Source organism: Podarcis muralis, chromosome 1 (assembly GCF_964188315.1).
Source record: "Podarcis muralis chromosome 1, rPodMur119.hap1.1, whole genome shotgun sequence".
In the NCBI taxonomy this organism is placed as follows: Eukaryota; Metazoa; Chordata; class Lepidosauria; order Squamata; family Lacertidae; genus Podarcis; species Podarcis muralis.
In genome coordinates, this window is record NC_135655.1 from 81,322,745 (window position 1) to 81,343,142 (window position 20,398).

General features: G+C 45.6%; 1 protein-coding gene across 1 annotated transcript in view; it reads right to left on the reverse strand.

The window, feature by feature from the left end:
* Nucleotides 1-18,783, reverse strand: part of DTX4 (deltex E3 ubiquitin ligase 4) — a 39,036-nt gene extending 20,253 nt beyond the window's left edge. Inside the window, exon 1 of the mRNA XM_028738078.2 lies at nucleotides 17,668-18,783. Within this exon, the coding sequence (XP_028593911.1) occupies nucleotides 17,668-17,878 (211 nt within the window). The 5' untranslated portion in view covers nucleotides 17,879-18,783. The remainder of the gene's footprint in view (nucleotides 1-17,667) is intronic.
* Nucleotides 18,784-20,398: the final 1,615 nt, after the last annotated feature.

Below are 20,398 nucleotides of genomic sequence, written 5' to 3' on the forward strand. Positions count from 1 at the left end.
CCACTTGTTATTTATTAGTTCCCTGTCCCTTGCACACATGTGACCTGCCAATCCTTAATCTTCCATGCTCTTTCCACTTCTCCTCTTAATCACCACATTCTTTTTTTTATATAAAAAAAAAACCCTCCAACTTCTTTGACTCCTTTGGAAGCAGAATAAATTATGCAAAAGCAAAGAAATATATGCTTATTCCCAAGAGTATTTTGAGTACACAATCTGCATTACAGCCCTGCCTTTGTGCTTCCGTCTCTTCACATGTGTAAGCTACCACAGCTCAGAATTTTAGGTGCTGCTGAAATAACAATCCAACACTGCTGGAAAAAATAAGACATAATAAACATTGGTGGGGGAAGGAAATTGATCTCTGCAGTTTCACTGCTGACCCGGTTTCTAAATACATCTTTCTCCTCCTGGGTAAAATCACCTGAGGCCTCAAGTACACAACCATTATTTCACAATAATTGTAATGCCATTAGTGTTGACTAATTATAACACCATCATTAACTCCTGCCCATTGATGTAACCAAGGATCCCATAAGTTTTCATCTACAAAACACACACAAGCTTATAGGCCTGGTGATAAGGGATTCATACCCAGTGACAGAATATTTATCCAACCACCAGAGGTTAATAACCACCACACCCTTATTCCACAGCTGGCATTAACCCGCAGACCTCCAAAGCCGTATCACAATACAGTGGAACTTCGGGTTGCGGACGTAATCTGTGACAGAGGCATGTCTGCAACCCACAGCGTTCGTAACCTGCAGCACCGCGTCTGCGCACACGCGTGATGCGATTTGGCATTTCTGTGTATGCGGGAACGGCGAAACCCGGAAGTAACCCTTTCCGGTACTTCCGGGTTTCCCACAGTCCGCAACCTAAAAACGCGTAACCCAAAGCGTTTGTAACCCGAGGTACCACTGCATGTGGAAGCAGAAAACAATTCAGCACTTAAACAGGCAGCTACCAATGTGCATCACTGTTGCCAGTGCTTTTTTTTCTGGGGTGACGCAGGGGTATGGATACCCCTAAACATTTTGTGAATCTAAGTTTGGCCGCATTGAGAGGCAGTATTTCAATCTGAGTAGGAAAATGAGAGTACCCCTAAAAAAAAATAATGGGGGGGGGAAAGCACTGGCTGTTCCTATTCCTTGTGGTATTTTGCTAAATATATGGGCCTAGCTCTATACTATTTCAGTTTCCTTTATATAAAAATATCCAGCTTGCCATTTCTTTCTGTTCTGAACTATGCTGAGAGGGAGAGCTGCAATAGTGGCTGGAACTGCTAGCAATGAAACTGCACATTATCATTGCTGATAATGTATGAATCCCAACAGGAAGGTTACAATTTGATGGGATGCTCCAACAAACACACACCCTATTTCAGGCCAAAGAGGTAGCTGGAGATTTCTGACATACTGCCCTATTTCACCCACAGAACTTGCTAACAAGATTTCAGAACTATTTCATCTTTGGCAGTAGAGTTAATGGGCTTAAAGATAATCTGATTAGCTACATTCTGAAGCATTAAATCCATGGTTCTCATGTGTGAGGGGTGGGCCTCCCCCTAAGGAGCAGAAGGCAAATATGAGGGGAAATATAAGCCCCCTGTCTTCCCTGACACCACCAACAGACCAGTTTTTCCTGTGCAACTCTGAACAAAGTACATGAGGGAAATGCGGGGTCACTAACCCCCATCTTTACCTCATAGTTCTAATGCAAGTTTGGGGGCATTTGCAGGGGAGAACAGGAAGGAAGAGGGAGGTATTGTTCAACCCCTCTCCTGCTTGTGAATTCTCTGCTGCATAACCAGGTTTCGGCAGCCTTACTGTCCTCCTGGTGTTTTGGACTACAACTCCTATCAGCGCCAACCAGTATGGCCACACTGGCTGGGGATCGTGGGGGTATTAGGCCAAGATACGGAGGGAATGGCAGTGGGGCAGGGGTGGAACAAAAGGCTGGAAGGCAAATGATTCAACCGAAATTAAGCAAGTCTGAGTCTGGTCAGTGCCTGGGTGGGAGACCACCAATGGTTGTGTACAAACCATACATTTAAAGCACATGACTTTTCCCTTGCCCAAATAATTCTGGGGACTGTAGCTTGTTAAGGCTGCTGGGAATTGTAGCTCTGTAAAGGGCAACGTTCCCAGGATTCTTGAGTGGTGAGAGGCATGTGCCCCTTACAAATGTATGGTGTGAAGAGCTTATGTATGCTGCCCTCAATTTCCTTGCAGAGGAAACACAAGTTATATAGATAATCAATCAATCAATCCCACCCGTCCCAGGCTGGCCTCCAAGCCCATGTGTAGTCTTCCAAAGCAAGCAGTTGTGTGGTCAATAGCTGCTATGTCATCAAATGCTGTGACAGAATGGCACTCATCAGGGGTGACTCTGGTGAGCGGACTCATTTGCAAGGTAAGGGACATTATCATGAGAGGGTCTTGTGCAGCTGACTGTGAAACGTAGGAGCACAGAGAAGGTATTGCAATTCCTTCAGAGGCTGTTTTCACTAGTCCTTTAAAAAGGCAGTGGAAAAGGCATACGTTGTTAAACTATTTGACAGAACAGGTGAAAGATCATTGCAAGCCACCCATCAACCACAATTATTGTGACTGTTCCAACTGTTACCACAAATCTTCTTTCACTCAGTTTACCAGGTTCAAAAATGATGAGCCCTGTTGAATTAAGACAGGGCAAGCAAGTAGAAGAACAACAACAGGAGAGAATGCATATGGCTCCACATTCACTGACCACTGTAATGGAGGCAGTGACGTGGGGTAGAAGTTTTCCACTCCTTTATTTTTCTGAGGGAACCTTTTCTGTTCTTATTAGTAACAGTGAATGGATGCCAAATGCAAATACAGTATTAGGCAAGCATGGCAGTTTCAAAGTGTTTAGTCAAAACAAAAAAAATTCCTTCCAGTAGCACCTTAAAGACCAACTAAGTTAGTTCTTGGTATGAGCTTTCGTGTGCATGCACACTTCTTCAGACACTAAGTGTTTAGTGTTGTTAATTTGAATGTGAGTAAATTAAATATGCTAAATTAGATCACTGTGCAGGCCCTACAGTGTAAACTGAGATTTTTCTTATGCAAATTACTCTATACAAGTTAGCCAGATTTGCACAGGAAAATTTCCCAATTCAAAAGTTTTGGTAAAACTTACTAGAACAGAAATGAGGACTTTCCACTTATAATCAACATCATTGATAGAAATGAGAGAACAAAGGGTGTAAGAACAGAATCAGTTGTTGATTATTCTATGAAGGAAATGTTAGAGGTGTTAAGGGATTCTGGCATATTAATGCTTTTATTATATGTTGCAGAACTTTGGTGAGGCAGCAATTACGAGTCTTAACCTCAACCTGACTGGCTTAAGGTATGATCACTCTGAGTTGTCTTCAAATTGTGTGTCTCACTGGTCAGCTACTGCCCACCTTAAACCAGGACTGCAGGTGGCTGAGAGGCAGAGAGAGAAAGAGCAAGTGTTTTGAGCCCTCTGTAGCAGACAAAAGAGAGTTCCGCACTGCAAAGTCTACGCTGTCAATACATGGTTCTTCTGGATGCCCTCCATGCCAGAAAAAGGTGCAGTTATTATCTCGGAGGCTGCTATTTGAAGCAAGTCTGGTTTTTTGTAGAGAGGCAATGTCAGTATTGAGCATTTTCAGCTCATGGTCAATGATGGCCATCATCTGCGAGTCGTTGACCTGCAACAGGTCTGTGGATAAGCCAGGACACATGGCCCTGACATTCCACCTTGCTAGGCACAAGAGGGTTTGTTTCTTTTCTTTTTCTTTTTGCCTGGTGCAGAAGTTCAATCTGCTTGTTGAGTGATACTCTGAGATCCAAGTACCCACTGAAGCAGGCAGATATTGGCAGTTTGTCTTCAAAGACTCCCTGAAAAAGACCCTGGTGTTGGGAAAGATTGAGGGCACAAGGAGAAGGGGACGACAGAGGACAAGATGGTTGGACAGTGTTCTCAAAGCTACCAACATGAGCTTGACCAAACTGTGAGAGGCAGTGGAAGACAGGAGTGCCTGGCGTGCTCTGGTCCATGGGGTCACAAAGAGTCGGACACAACTAAACAACAACAGGTGAGAAGAACTTCCCACTCCTCCCCTTTAATTTCCCACTGGAAGTGGACTGGGCCAGGAGAAAAAAATCCCTTAAGGATGGACTGTGGAGAGTTAAAGTGGAAGAGGGAATAGGTTCAGCTCTCAGCACACACCTTCTGGTGTAAGAATCAGACCTTCCTGCCATTTAAATGTGAACAGGGCAGAATAAACAAGTATGGCTGCGCTTGGGGCTGCATCTCTCTCATCAATTACCCTAAATGCCTAAGCCTCACCCTAAATGCTTAACCCTCCCATTTAAACAAATGGGGCTTAAACACACATAATTCTGGCTTACTCATGCCCTTTATCAGCTGGTGTCTTTTAGCAGAAGCAGAAGCTGACTACTTTGACATAATTTGGGTAAAACTAATTGTTGGCAGGTACACCTGTACTAATCCAGCACATGCTAAAAGAAGGGGTATAAAAGCTAAGCCTACAATTGCAGAGAAGCAAGTGTGTTTTCCTAAAAAATAAAAATAAAAAAACTCAACAATTTTTAAAAACTCAACAACTTTAGGGGTGTCCAGATTTTTACTTCTTGAAATATGGCAACCCTATTGTATGGGGAAGGGGAGAACAGAAAGATTTAATATGGGACAGTGAATGACAAAACTGAAACATAAACTGACAATAGTGCTGATCTGGCCTGGATAGCTTGCTAATTGGTCACTAAAACTGCTGTACACACTGAGGATACAGATGACTGGAAAGCAGGATAATTAGCTAAAATACATGTAATTTGCACGCAAGGGTATAAAGCTACTATAGAGATTATGTGAAGAATGCAAACTATTCATATTTAGGGATTGTGTTTAATTCACTTATCTCTGTTTATAAACTACAGTCTCAGGCAAATAAATATTTCTGACCGGGGATTTCCTTTTAAAAGAAAAAGTATTCAAAACAGAGGGTGACTATTTACTGAAGCAGGTTTCACAACTTGTTTTATACATGGGTGGTACAAAACTGGAAAGTTGGCAATTTCCCCAGAAAAAAACCTAGTTCAGAAGAGGACACTGAGTAAGATCTAGTTTATACACCACTACAACCTATATTTACCAGGGCTCTGCCCAGAACAAGAAACTGGGAAAAATAAAAACTATTATTATAACGAAGTAAATGTTGTATACTTAATTTAGCAATTGTGTAGATTTTAGTTTAAACTTGAGTAAGTTAATCAAAACAAAAAAGCTCAAGGTGGGCTACTTGGCACCCCAAAATATTTCTAAATCAGTGTGTTTTTCTCCTCCTTCCTTGTTAAACAAGTATTACCTTTGCATTGCAAAGTGAGAAAAGGATGATCAAATATTGAAGTACCCCAGGAGACAAATACTGTGATAATTCTAGAGACTCAACTGCTTAGTTGAGTCTCTAGAATTTCTTCTTATCTGGCGATTCCTTTCTCGTAGAGGACTTTAACATGTAGGTGGTGCTCCCCAATCCTGCTCACATTTTCAGACACACACACACACACACACACACAGAGAGAGAGAGAGAGAGAGAGAGAGAGAGAGAGAGAGAAGCAGATGCAAATTGCCTTTCTCCAAGCGAATAAGGAAGACTGCAAGGTCTGAATTAGGGCAGTGACAAACTACAGTGACTACTGAATATGTCTGCCCAAATGTTTTCAAAAGGACGGGGGTGGGGGGTGGAATGCCAGAGCTAAAATGACCTTTGCCCCATGATTCCAAATAAATACCCAGTATACCTGCACAAAAACAGGGTTGACTGACTTTTCACTTCTTTTATTCCAATCCTGCTTCCACACAGAAATAAGAGGCTAGGCCGTCTTGAAAGAAAGGTAAGGGTACATTGGTGCAAGAACCTGAGCTGAGTGAGTGCATGAAAGTTCTGGCCCAGTGCCTGGATGCAGTGCTGGGCTCAATGTGGGCCAATAAACTAAATTTAAATCCTGGCAAGACAGAAGCACTACGGATGAGACGTTCCCGTATCAGGGAGATAAGCCAGTTGGGGTGGAACTCGTTTTGAAGGAGCAGGTACACAGTACTCTTGGCTCCAGCTCAGTCACTTGAGGTTCAGTGGTGAAGAATGCCTTTTACCAGCTTCAGCCAGTATCCCCACCACAACCATTCCTGGATTGGGATAGGTTAGCTATGGTGGTTCAAAAGCACAGGTAACCTTGAGGATACCTGTCTCTATCTATGTGAGGTAGATTTTGCAGCCTGGATGTTATACATTGTCAGTCGCCCACACCCAATAACACCTGTGATGAGGGACTTTCACTGAGTGTCAGTAAACGACCAATGCTATCTTCAAGGACTTACTATTAGTACATAATAAAGCCCTGAACAACCCAAGGTCAGTGCACTTAAAATATCACCGCATCCCCTATACCCTTGCCCTGTCTTTGCGATCAGCCCTGAGGCAAGTCTGACTGCTCCTGGCAGTATAAGACTGTCCTCAACAAGCAGCTGTGCACCAGGATTATCGAACTCTACCAAATGAAATCAAACGCCAGTTGTCTGTAATGAGTTTCAGGCGTCAACTTAAGGCTTCGTTATCTCAGCAAGACTTCATATGAAAATGAATTATTATTCTTATAACCTTCATATCAGATGATCCATTTTGTTCACTTCCATTCCTTTAATGTATTTTGCTTTGATCTTATTAGTCATATTGTTTTGGTTTTAACTGAAGTATAGATACCACGTAGATATATGTTTATTGATTCTGTGGTATATAAAAGAATACCAAAGAAGAAGAAGAAGAAGAAGAAGAAGAAGAAGAAGAAGAAGAAGAAGAAGAAGAAGAAGAAGAAGAGCTCAACAAACAAAGCGGATCAAATATAAAAAACAGATTTGCTACCTTTTGTTAATGGTTAAAATGCCAATGGAGAATAACTTATCATCAAACGATGTGCCACATCACTCCCAGAATCTGCAACTCCAAACAAAAGTGGATGTGTGGCACCAAGGTGATTTGGGGTTCCAATTTATGGAAAGCAGCCTCCACCACCCTGAGCAGTTCCAGAAATTGCTTCTGAGAGTAACAGCACCATGCAAAGTTGCACAAGGAACAGGTGCCTGGCACAGATGGCTGAACACTCTGGATTAGCAAGTGATCAAACAATGAAAAGGAAAGGATAAACCTGGATCATTTATTCTGTTGGTTGTAGTTTAAGCCTGAATTACATGAAATGCTTTATAATTTAGCAGCAAATGCACTGTAGCAAGCTCGTCACAAAAGAAAGGCGCTGCTGTGATTGGATTTTGTTCCATTAAAATGTCTGAAGAATTTATTGCTGGGGTGAAAGAAGGTGGGCATGAATTAATAAAGGCAACCAGCTTTCTATGGCTAACACCTGGATATTCCCCCCACTCCCCGTTTTGATCTCTTAAGAATTCCTTGCCTCCTTAGGCTTGAGCGAAGTAAATACCATGGATCAGGGAAGACCACACACACCATAACAAGGTATTTCAGGCAGAAAGGGCATGTTCTGAAGAAATTATGTGGGGAGGTGGACTCTTAAGAAATAATCAGGCAATACAATGGAGAAGCCTGTTACAAGCTAAACCGCAGTACCGCTAGTGCAAACCCTATAATTTATTATAATCCATCACAAGAAGGGGAAGGAACCAGCATAGAAGGGGGGGGGGGGTTGCTGGAATTTCAGCATCTGGCTCCATCCATCAACCTTGTGGGAAAATCCTCCCGCCACTCCCTGGGTCATTCTGAATCAGGCCTTCAGCCTCCCATTCAACAAGGGAAGAAAAGGGACAATAGCTATTCAAGACCTTGCCAGGGTCACAACCCCTCTACCATCAGAACTCCTTAATGACCCCAAACAACAACATTCATAGCAACTGGAGAGGGAGAGGAGGGGAGACAGGCAGAACAATCGCTCTTTCAGTCTGGGGTGTGAGGGGATTTCTGCCCACCCTCCTCAGAGGCAGCTTCTCAACAGGATATTGACAGCATTCCCCTTTCTCAAGGAGCCAGTAGATCTTTGGCTGCCAAAAACCGGCCTGGTATCCTAACCTTAAAAAAGATCTGAACAACCCCACTCACATTTAATGGGATCTGGCCTATGTTCACATGCATAATTACTCCAGTTTTAATGGATTTTTAATGCACTTTTGTGTCTATCTGTTCTCAATCAAAGGAGTTTAAAGAGCACCGGGAACAGAATTACACCTTGTCCTTGAAAAAGAATGTCCTCCCCCCCACCTGAAGTGTCAGTCCAGGTAAATATTAGTGTGCCTTCCATTAGTCATGGCAAAAAATGATGAAGACTTCACACATTACAGGGGGGGGGGGAGGATTGTACCTGAATACTGTGTGTACCCACAGTGTTCCTCAATATATGTGAAAGGCAACCTTCTTTCTTCACCCTGTGTCTATGCAGTATGCACACCATGCCGGGAGTGGTAACCAACCCCAGGTCTTGGCAGCATGCACACTTAGTAAAATAGAGAAGAGTAGTCCTAAAGTGTGGAATAGGAATTCTAATTTGTATTAGTGACTGTATTTATTCTGCAGTAATTAATTTAGAACGGACTAAGTCTGGAGTACCGGAATTACATATATTCAATTCATGGAGGATAAAACCATCAATGGCTATGAGTCCTGGTGGCAATTTTGCCTCTAGTAACACACTCAGCTGCTGGGGACCATGAGCAAGACAGTGCTGTTGAGTTCATATCCTCCTTTTTGGGTTTCCCATAGAACCTTCTTGATACAGAATCCGTTCATTGGTTCATCTAGCCCTGTGCTATCTGGAAATGCCAGGGATCAAACACAAGACCTTACGCATGCAAAGCAGATGTCCCACCACTGGGCTACAGCCCTTCTCAAGCAACGGCATCTTGTTGGCAACAGCGAGAACAAACTAGAGAGGTCTTTGGCCTGATCCAACTTGGTTCTTCTTAATGTTAGAAGTATGGTCTTGTGAAAGGTCCCTGTACAGAGCAGAAAGCACTGGGGTGGTTGGGATGGGGACCAGACCATGAAGTTGTTACAGCTCCCGCCTCACTCCTGAGAAGACTTTAGTTTGAATAAGGTGGACTTGCTACCCACACTTCATCAAAAGATGCCACGATGGAGCACAGGAGTGTGAATAAAAAATAATTCACACAAAACACATACACACAATTTAAATCCAACATGTAAATGTAGCAAAATATCGGGAGACAAAAACAAATTAAACCCAAACAGCTAAAGAGCAAACCAGAAAGAAAGAAAAAGTATCTAAAATGCTAAAACACTTCTCTTGGTGCTTAAAAGCTTGTAGTCTCTTTCTCATACACATGCAGAGCAAAACCCACCATGCTCTTTAATGGTTTTACCCAAGTCTCTTGCTGCCTCCTTATTCAAATATTTTTTGAATTCAAATATTTTTTGAAGTACAGGATGCAGGGGTTATGTTCTTTATTCAGACCTGGAAAGCAAGCTAGATGATGAACTGTACTGTATAATTCATCAGACCTTCTAGTGCAATGTGTTGAATCAACCAGGGTTCAAATATGAACTCAACCATGGCTTTATAGGACACCTGAAAGGCACTGTGGATAGACTTGTCTGTCTTAACCAGGGAGATATGGGTTCAAGTCCCCACTCAGTCATGAAACGTAATAGGTGACTTCACCTAAGGCTGCTGTGAGAATAAAATGAGGTACCTTTAATAAGATATAAGTCTTTGATATGTCCCTCAGGACATGGTCTTACAGCTGGATTCACTCATGCAATGCATTTAATCGGTCATGTGAGGGAAATTCTGCCTGCACTAATTATCCCCCCATCCACACTGTTGACATGGCCACTGTAACCCCCGTCTGTAAAATGGGAGGAATAAAAAATTCACAAGCAAGTTGAAGTCCTAAAAAACACCCTGAAAATCAAAAGTGAAATATAAGGACAAAGAAATTAGTCTCTAGATAAAATTCTAAATATAATGGGCAGAAATCCTTTACTGTTCTTTCCACAGGCAAATGAATGCCTCCCCTAACTGCAGAGACCCTGCTAGATTTGAAGGAAACTTTTGTTTATTTGTTGGTATTCTTCTTCAGCCTTTCCTTTTCCAAGAGCAAAGCAAACATTAATCTCTGCCTGTCTCAGAGCTGACAAAGGCCTATAGACAGGCCGGCAGCCTGCCTGGCCCACTTTCTTTCCTGACCCACTGGTTCTAGCGCCAAGATGGGACGAGCTTAGACTTCAAAATTAGTTTGACTTTGCTTCAGCAAAATTCAGCGAGGGAGGTGGAAGGACAGGCAGACACATGGCTCTTATCACCGTGGCAACCACTCAAAGAGGAGAAGGACAGTGCTTTTATTCAAGAGGAAGGGAGTGAGTTCAGGGAAGGGGTGGGGAGCGAGGGAGCCCAGGCCACCACCACACAGACAAGAGGTGGCCTGCATGCTAATGGCTCAGGAGCAAAAGCACACCCTGCAGTGCTAACTCCTTCAGTAGTAATTGCATCACAATGTTCGGCCCACATCCGCCATGCTGAGGAATGGAGTGGCCAGAATGCTAGTTTTAGAGGCACCAGCCACATCTATACAAATGTACAGATATGCACAACCAAATTCTGCAGATGATCCATCAATATTAGTGCAATTGTTGCATCCTCCACAATTCTCCTTTATCAGGATAGCAAAAGCTCTGCCTATAAATTCCCTCCGTGTGTGTGTGTGTGTAAAAACACATTGGCATTAAAGTGGCCAATGAAATTGATGAGCCACAACTGGAGGACAAAATCTCTCTAAATATCTCTTCACGCGGTGCATTCTCAGCTTACAGAGTACATTTCCACATGGTTTTTGGATGGTCACCAAACACCAATTCCTTTTTTAAATGGGCAGGTTGAATTCATGGAGAATAGGATACTATCACCATAGGCAAATGGTACCACACACACCTCTCTCAAGTCAATGTGCATAGGATCAAATACTTGCCATGTTATTTTGGTGCCAGAGACACAAAATCCAAAAGTGCCACTCCTTGAGACTAAAAATATGTTGATTCAAATTGAATAACTTAACAAGTTTCTGCCCTTTTTATGACACTAAAATCCAGCTGCCTTGGGCAGCTGCCTCTCTCTGCCTACCGGTAGGACTGACCCTGCCAGACCTGGCAATCTCTCGCAAGTTCACAGTGTAAGCTTTCCCACTGCATCTGGCTACTGCACAGAATGCTCAGCTAGATTATTTTTTGTCTTGCTAGGCCAGACCATTCTCATGTTTTTACAGGTTCTGGGCACTCAAACACGGCAACCCCTGAACCAGGATTTCAGGGGTGGCTAATCTGTGGCTCTCCAGATGTTGCTGGACTCCAGCTCCCAGCAGCTCCAGCCAGCATGGCCAATAGTCATGGGTGATGAGAGCTGTAGTTCAGAAACATCTGGCATGCTGAAGGTTAGCTTCAGTTGATGAATATCTGATAAATCAGGCAATAAGTTTAACCTTACAAGTCTCTGTTTCACAATCGACAAGTGGAAAGCCACAATCAAGACTTTGCCTCTTCCCTTGCCCCAGCATCCATCTGCTCACTGATAGTTCCTTATGACATGATATATGTGTGCTGATATGCGTGAATATGTTGCATCAAAATGGCAGCTGAAGGGGTGCTGGGAGCCACAGCAAGCAGTAGGCAGGTAATAGCTCTTTTACTGAGTGTCCAAGGCAGTACATCTTCATTACCTTGTTAATCTTTCTACCAGCTCTGTAAACGTGGGCAGGCCATATTAACACTCCTTCTAACAATCCTGTTACGTGCCATATTAATTAGCAAGACTAAATAAAAAATGCTAAAAGCCTGAAGGAACAAGGCTCTTTTGGAAGGAGTTCCACAACCAGTGTCCAACAACTAAAAAGGCCCTGGATGGACTAAAACTGTCTAGCTTGGGCTGACGTTGACATATGAATCAGGAATACCCACTCCATAGTTCACACTCTTAACTCACTCTACTGCACCACTAGTATAGCAGAGCTAGATTTCCAGACTGGGGTTCCTAACATATGCATTCCAGGCAGCTATTGCACTGCTCCAAGCAGCACACAAACTGTCCCATAAGTCTTCTGTGCTCCTAACACTTTATCCACACACCAAACATTCTTTATGTGTGTGCCCATATTTCACGCAGAGAGGCTCTGAGATGAATTTCATTTCACAGTTGTGAGGTAACTTCAGCGCCGCAGGGATGAATGCCTCCACTTCACAGCCTGCCTTCAAGGCCGGGCTTCAAAGGGTACAGCAGAAGCAAGGCAACTAAGCCTTATCGTGGAAAGGCCCCAGAATACTCAGAATACTCTCATGATTCCAGAGGGGAAATAAAGCATTATTGGGTGGATGGGTGCATTTTTGCCCCCCGGGTGGGGGGTACATATAGCAATGGGAGGACGCTTAGGTAGGTGGGGTGTCACAACTGTTTGGTGGGCTGGGAGGAGCATGATTTACATAGCACTCCCAAACCCTGGCAGGAAAGTATTTGTGGCAGTAAATTCTGTGGCAGGGCAGCGTGGGCACCTGAAACAAGCCATACAGAAGGTGTGTGAAGGCGAAATGTTACTTGCAGGATGCCCAGATAAGATCTAGAACCATTTTAGTCATGCTAGTTGAGAACCTTCAGCAGGAGACAAATGGAGGGAGTGTGTCCCTGTTGAACCTTGCAGACTTTTCTTCAGCTTTCAGAACCATCTCCCACAGTATCCTTCCAGACTGCCTGACAGGCGTCTGCTTTTAACAGATAGGCTGGTAGCTGAAGGGGGTGACAGGAAATTGCAGTTCCAACCTTATGGGAATTAACCTGTGGAGTGCCACACCTTTCAAAATCAAACTATTGGGAGAAGTAGGCTGATGACCTCCAGTAATCTTCTTTTGTAGCCCAGGAAGGCAATTGATTCTTCAAACTGTCTCTGAAGTTAATAGTGGGCTGAATGGGGGATAATAAACTAAAGCTTAATCCATGTAAGTGAATGGATTGGTTGATCTAGTACTGGGGTGGGGAATCATTTTCCACCTGAGGCTATGCTCTCTCAGGACCAAACTTGTAGGGGGCTGCATTGCCAGTGTGCCCCCAAAGCACACTAGGTCAGTGTTGGCACAAGCACAGCACACACACACTGTTTGCACATACATAAAGGTAAAGGTAAAGGTACCCCTGCCCGCACGGGCCAGTCTTGACAGACTCTAGGGTTGTGTGCCCATCTCACTTAAGAGGCCGGGGGCCAGCGCTTCCGCAGACACTTCCGGGTCACGTGGCCAGCGTGACAAAGCTGCATCTGGCGAGCCAGCGCAGCACACGGAAACGCCGTTTACCTTCCTGCTAGTAAGCGGTCCCTATTTATCAACTTGCACCCGGGGGTGCTTTCGAACTGCTAGGTTGGCAGGCGCTGGGACCGAGCAACGGGAGTGCACCCCGCCGCGGGGATTCGAACCGCCGACCTTTCGATCGGCAAGCCCTAGGCGCTGAGGCTTTTACCCACAGCGCCACCCGCGTCCCCTTGCACATACATATATGCACACAAACATACACATACATACACAATTTTTTGCTCTCATCCCCACCCCCAGCAGTTGGGCTTGGGGAAAAAAAGCATTCTAGCTTTTTCCAAGACTAATTGGCAAAGGAGGGGGGGAGGGCTTTGATCTTCATGGAGACTGCAGATGGGAAGTGTTAACCCTTTGTTCTCCAGATATGACCCGTCCCCCAACCCACACACAAACGTATACACTGCATTTGGCCTTGAAAGCCTTCTCTGGGAAACTGTTTTCAAGCCTAACTGATGCTGGGGGGGGGGGAGGTAGTCTGTGGGCTAGACAGGAAGGCCCCCACAAATTGCAGCGAGGATGTTGGCTTCCTGTTCCCCACCTGGGATTCACATGTCTAAATGAAGTAAGAGAAGTGATATCATGCAAGTGTTTTGGAAGGCAGTTCCTAGCATACAGGGCACCAAGAAAGAAAGGGCAGAGTGGAAGTCCTTCAGATAGTTGCTAGTGATGCTGTTGTAGGAATGATTATCACAGTCATGGATGTACTGGGGATGTGTATTCTCCACAGTGCATTAAAGCTCAGCTTGAGAGTCCCTATTATGAAGACTACAAGTATCTATTTGTTAGATACCCTCTGTTTGGTACTAGGGAGGCCTGGGCCATCAGCTTCTTAGGTAAAGGTAAAGGGTAAAGGGACCGCTGACCATTAGGTCCAGTCGTGACCGACTCTGGGGTTGCGACGCTCATCTCGCTTTATTGGCCAAGGGAGCCGGCGTTTGTCCGCAGACAGCTTCCGGGTCATGTGGCCAACATGACTAAGCCGCTTCTGGCGAACCAGAGCAGCGCACAGAAATGCCGTTTACCTTCCCACTGAAGCGGTACCTATTTATCTACTTGCACTTTGTGCTTTCAAACTGCTAGGTTGGCAGGAGCAGGGACCAAGCAACGGGAGCTCACCCCGTCGCAGGGATTCGAACCGTCGCAGGGATTCGAACCGCCGACCTTCTGATCGGCAAGTCCTAGGCTCTGTGGTTTAACCCACAGCGCCACCTGCGTCTTCTTACCTGTGTTCAAAAGGATAGAATCACAGAATTGTACTAAAGCATACTTGACAGGTGGTCATCCAGCCTCAACTTAAAATCTCCAATGCGAAGGAGAGTCTACAACCTCTTGTGGGAATCTGTGCCACTGTGTCTACCAACTCTTAGTTTCAGAAACTGATGTTTAGTCAGAATCTCCTTTCATAACTTGGGTACCTGCTCTTTAGAGTGACTGTGAAGTTATTTGAGTCTTAAGCTACTTGTTTTTGTGTTTAAACTGATTTTCATTGGTTTATCGTATTTTCCTATCTGTTTTATACAGTGGTACCTCGGGTTACATACGCTTCAGGTTACAGACTCCGTTAACCCAGAAATAGTACCTCGGGTTAAGAACTTTGCTTCAGGATGAGAACAAAAATCATGCAGCAGCAGCGGGGAGGCCCCATTAGCTAAAGTGGTGCTTCAGGTTAAGAACGGACCTCCAGAACAAATTAAGTACTTAACCCGAGGTACCACTGTATCTGTAAGATGCTTTAGAAACCATTTTTGGTAGGAAAGAGGGATAAAGGCAATAATGTGTGTCCAGAGAACTGGGCCTCTGCCTACAAAAGCTTAGTCCACAATATATACAGTATTTGCCATTTGTTAAGGTAGCCTTTGCCAACCTGGCACCCTCCAAAGGTTTGGGACTACAATGCCTAGCAGCTGATGGCAGTCCAATGCATCTGGAGGGCACCTGGTTGGCAAAGGTTGCTTTAAGGTGTTAGAGGACTCCACTGATTTTGATTCTCTTCATACTGTCATTTTTATATATATAAAAAATCTCACTTTTATTTTTAAATAAACTGAAGGTAAAATGTACTTAGAGATGATGGGGGGGGGGGAACACTCCTTCAAAATGACAGACCAGATACAGGGTTTGCTTCAGCCCTGGAGCGAGCAGATCAAATGGCCATAGGATCGGCTGCTGATTTATTACATTTTCAGAGCTCTCTTGAATGGAATATTTAGAAATATTCCCAGCTTCTCAGCACCCAAAGTTAGAAATCTGACTGTAGATCTCTTGCGGTGTCCCCCTTGCCCTCAGATGAGCTGTAAGCCTCCTTCTCTCGCCCTTCTTCTGTTCGGTTAGAGCATCCTCCCCTAAAATATTCCTGTTCAATTCCTCTGTTTTGCTTTCAACATCTCTTCCTCCCTCATCTAGCTTCAGTCTATCCAAAATGCAGTCTGCTGCACCAGAAGGGGAGGCTCTCATTCCTATGCACTGTGGTGGCCTGATTCACCTGTTATCTCCTCCCAGCTCTCCTCCTGATCCAATAGCTTTACCTCTTCTTGACGTGAGCTCACTGGCAGTAGCAAACCGGGATTCCCAGCCAAGGAGGCTGATGGCTTTCCCAGGGTATTTTCCTCTTGTCAGCAAAGACAGCACTCAGTCTCTCTCTCTCTCTCCACCTACAATTGATTCCCACCCCCCCTTCAATCATGAGACTGCAATTGCATCACTGAAGGTATTTCAAGAACATTTTAACTAGAGGCATTCAGCCCCTCCGGTAAATCCTTTGATCAAGGTGCTTATAAAGGGGGGGGGGGAGGGGGAAGGCGGAGAGCAAGAGCAGCACCAGCACTGAAGCACCACCCACATCTCAACCAATGTTTCCCCTGCCAATCAGGAGGACTTTATTCGGTTTGCTATTCAATATCACACTACTATTCCAGCCTTGTGGGTCCCCCCCCAACCCTATCTGACAGAAGAAAACGGAAAGAAAGCAGACAACTGACAGAAAATGGAAAGAACTTTCATTTTTCACACATGAGTTCTAAAGGTTAGCATACATCCTTGATGGATGTCCCTAAACATTTATTTTGGTCAGAACCAGTAGTAAACATCCATCCACTCAGAGGCATATGGGTTGTTGTTTTTTCCAAGACTCCAGGGTGAAGGAGGAGTTAGAGAACCCTCAGGGTGCAAACACAGTTTCATTTCACTCGGATTTGTTGCTACTCTTTAACAACCTTTTAATCACCCTGGGTAAGTAAACCACTATCTGTCACTGCCTGTCAATCCACAATTACAGGGGAAGTGGGATATTCTAAACTGCATTAGTTTAGAGGGGGGGGGACGACGACTGACTCCAGACCACTTAAGATGCAGTGCAAAGATTTTGAGTACAGTGAACATAATATTTCTTCACGATTCCTGGGGAATGGCTATTATGAAATTCTGGTTTTCCTTGTTGCTCGGACTTGCTCTGACCCAGTACCTAAAAAGTTCCAATATATCCCATATTATTCCCCCAATCTTCACACTTCTCTCCCTGGACCTAGGTAATCCAACTATGTTTCCACTCTGTTCTGAGGCACACGCAGTCCAATTCTATGCATTTTTTACGCAGGACTAAATCCCACTGAGCCCAATGGAGTTTACTCCCAAGTAAGCTCCCCCCAATACTGCCTGTGGCCCAGAAAGCCCTTTCCACCCCGCAGTCGCACACTTGCTTTTCCTTTGCAGGTATGCAAGCGCTTGGGAGTTCATGAAGGCTAAGCAAGGCACTTGAGACCAACTAGCAACGGCACTTTCGGCTGTGAAGATGACTGGGCTGCGCAGGCAGTTCCCAAACTTGCACTCGCGTTAATCCAAAGTACAAGGTTTGCCCAGGTTAAAGATGAACTCCGAAGACATCCAGGTGGCCGAGAAACCCTTAGATGAGCCTCCTCGTCTTATTTCTGCCTTTGCAGTCGCCTGGCAGGTTAGGGACCTCTGCCACGCCAGCGTACCGCGCGCACCCACCTCGGGTGACTCCTTCTCCAGCCTCCCCATCGGTTCCTCTCTTACGCCGCCTTCCCCTCCCGTGCCAATCGAGGGGCTGATCCCACCACGGATCTCCACCTAGATTACTTTGGACACCACATCTCTCGATCCCAGGGGTTCGATCCCCGGTGTAGCCTTTTGTTAGGCAAGGGAGGGAGAGGTAGGACCGGCCGGGGAAGGGGAAGGGAGGCGAGGACCGGCTCCCGGGCCACGCGGTGGGGTGGGCGCTCCAGGCCACGCCGGGGCACACTCACCCGTGTCCTGGCGGAACTGGTGCATGGACTGCAGGTCGATGATATAAGGCGACAGGCGGTTGTCCACCTGGCCTAGGACGACGCTTCCCCCGACTCTCGGCCCGGATCGGATCACCGCCTCGATGTGGTGGCTCACGGCGGGGCTGTAGGGTCTCCAGCGCCCGTGCTCGTTCAGCCATTCCCAAACCACCACGGCCGAAGCCAGCAGCATATTGGTGGCGGTCTCCTGCAAGCAAGCAAGCTCTCCCGATCCCAAGCGGCGCCCGGAGGAGCCCCTTTTCGCCCGGTCAGCGTCCGATCGGTCTCATCAACCCCCTTTAAACTCTGCAACGTCACGGCCACTAGCTGGCTGGCTGCTTCTTGGATCAGTTCCAGATCTTGCTCTTGTCAAATCTCTCCCTTTCTCTCCCCGGCAGCGAAGAGCTGGGCTTTGCGGGGTTCACAAGCGCCTCGATTCTGCTCGCTTCATGCACCTTTTTAAAAAAGGCTTCTAAAGCTCTCATCCCACCCACTTGAAGACTCTTGCTTCACTGCCTATAAAAATGCATGCATTTAAAAAATAACAAGGATCCATCCACTCAGCGAGCTGGAAAAGCAGGTTCCGTCATTTGCTCTGCAAAGTGGCTCCGAGGGGAATTTCTCACTATCTTTACAGCGAAAGGAGGGTGACTCAGTTACACCAGTTGCATCTCCTCCTCCTGTTTTCCTCTCTGCAGCTGCACGGGGGATCCTTCTCAGCGAGCCCTTCTCGGAATTTCATGCTCTAGTTTTCCCCCTCCTCCTCCTCCTCCTCCCCGTGCACTAGATGCAGCAATCCAGCTCCACCTCCCTGTTGCTTTTCTGCCTGCCTCCTTTCTACGAGGAATCCGGGTGAGTGGGATTTTCTCGGCACAGCAGGAGAAATGCAAGCCTCCACCAGACGCGATGCCCGCTTTCCACAGCGGAGAAACAATCACCCATTGCACCGCACGGGCACTTCACGCCTGCCTATTGCAACCCGCAGCCTCTCCCGCTACAACTTCCCTGCCTTAGCAAGGTTTTGGAGTAGGAGCCGCAGCACGAGCTCCCCGGGAACGCGACGTCTCGAGCGCGCGAGCTCCCTCCTCCTCTCACCACCATTACCTCATGCTCGGCCCCCCGCCCCTAAGCCCACCCCTCTGGCCAGCATCAGGGCGCCATCTGCTGACCGTAGAAAACGAAGCAGCGGCAGGAGGGACTGAACCATCGCACGCAAAACACGGGGGTGGCACTTGCCACCACGAGCAAGCAGAGAACGTGCATGCGAGGAAAGGCCCGTCTGCAGAATCGTCCGTGCCATTGCTTTCCAGCCAGGCCCACTGATTTGCCACAGCTCCTCGCCGCAGCCTCTAGTGCCCTCCAGCATTTGCAGAGAGGAAAATTAGGTGAAGCAGTTGGATGTGAGAGTAGTTCCTTCACAGCTGAGATCAGAGGAGGCAGTGGCGACGAAGCATTCCTTTGGGTCATTCCCTGTTAAATAATTTTGTAACTTTAAAATGCAACGTTAGTCCTCTCTCCTAAAAAGCACAGCTTTCTGATATTTTCCAGGGGCGTAGCTGTGGCACCTTAAAGACCATTGCAGCATAAGCCTTCCTTGTGATAATACTTCAAAAGTGCTATCCTGAGTTACAGGGACATATGTACGCTATAACTCAGGATTCACACATCTGATGAAATGGAGTGTAGTCCATTTGCTTATGCCATGATAAATTTGTTAATTTTTAAGGATGCCACAATGTTCGTTCTAGATATGACAATTCTACCTTTATCTAATCTATCTTGCTAGTGTAGAAGCCAATTCCAATTTTTTTAAAAAAACAACCACCTATGGTCATTGCTTAGAGGCTGGATCAAAGCAAATCAAGGAAGCTAAAAATTCTGGTGGCCATATGAAATATACTCAGAGTCGCAAAGTGATTTCATGCTCTTTATTCAGCTCATAGTGGTGAGGAGGAATGAAAGTCCCCTCAAAGTATCTGCTTTATATACATTATTTACACAATGGGCTGCACGTGATTGGCTAATTCCGGACTTCTTCTGTAGGCCAATCAGGTTGTGGATTCACTTCTATCTGGACCTGGATTGGGTGACTCCTGCCGACCAATCATACTGCTGCATTGTTCTAGGACCAATCAGACTGCTGCATTCTGAATCCTATTGTTCTAGGACCAATCAGACTGCTGCATTTTGGATCCTATTGTTCTAGGACCAATCAGACTGATGCAGTTTGGATCCTATTCAACTCAGTACATAACACCATATTAGTATGATCTAGAAATATTTTATTTGGAATTATTTCAAAAGCACTTTTCTGTGTACAAAGTGCTTTACACATCCTATTTTTAACTTCACATCAAGTGTTTGAAGTCAGTTAGGCTGTACAGTGGTACCTCTGGATGCGAATGGTATCCGTTCTGGAGCCCCATTCTCATCCTGAAGAGAATGCAACCCGCATCTGTGTGTGTTTGCGGGTCGCAATTCGCCACTTCTGCACATGCGCGTGACGTCATTTTGAGCATCTGCGCATGTGCAAGTGGTGAAACCCGGAAGTTACATGTTCTGTTACTTCCAGGTCACCGTGGAGCACAACCCAGAAATGCTCAACCTGAAGCAACTTTAACCTGAGGTATGACTGTATCATTAAGTATGAATTCAGTGCATGCCTGAATCTAATATATACATGTGGCCAGGATATCTGTTAATGGTCACTGAT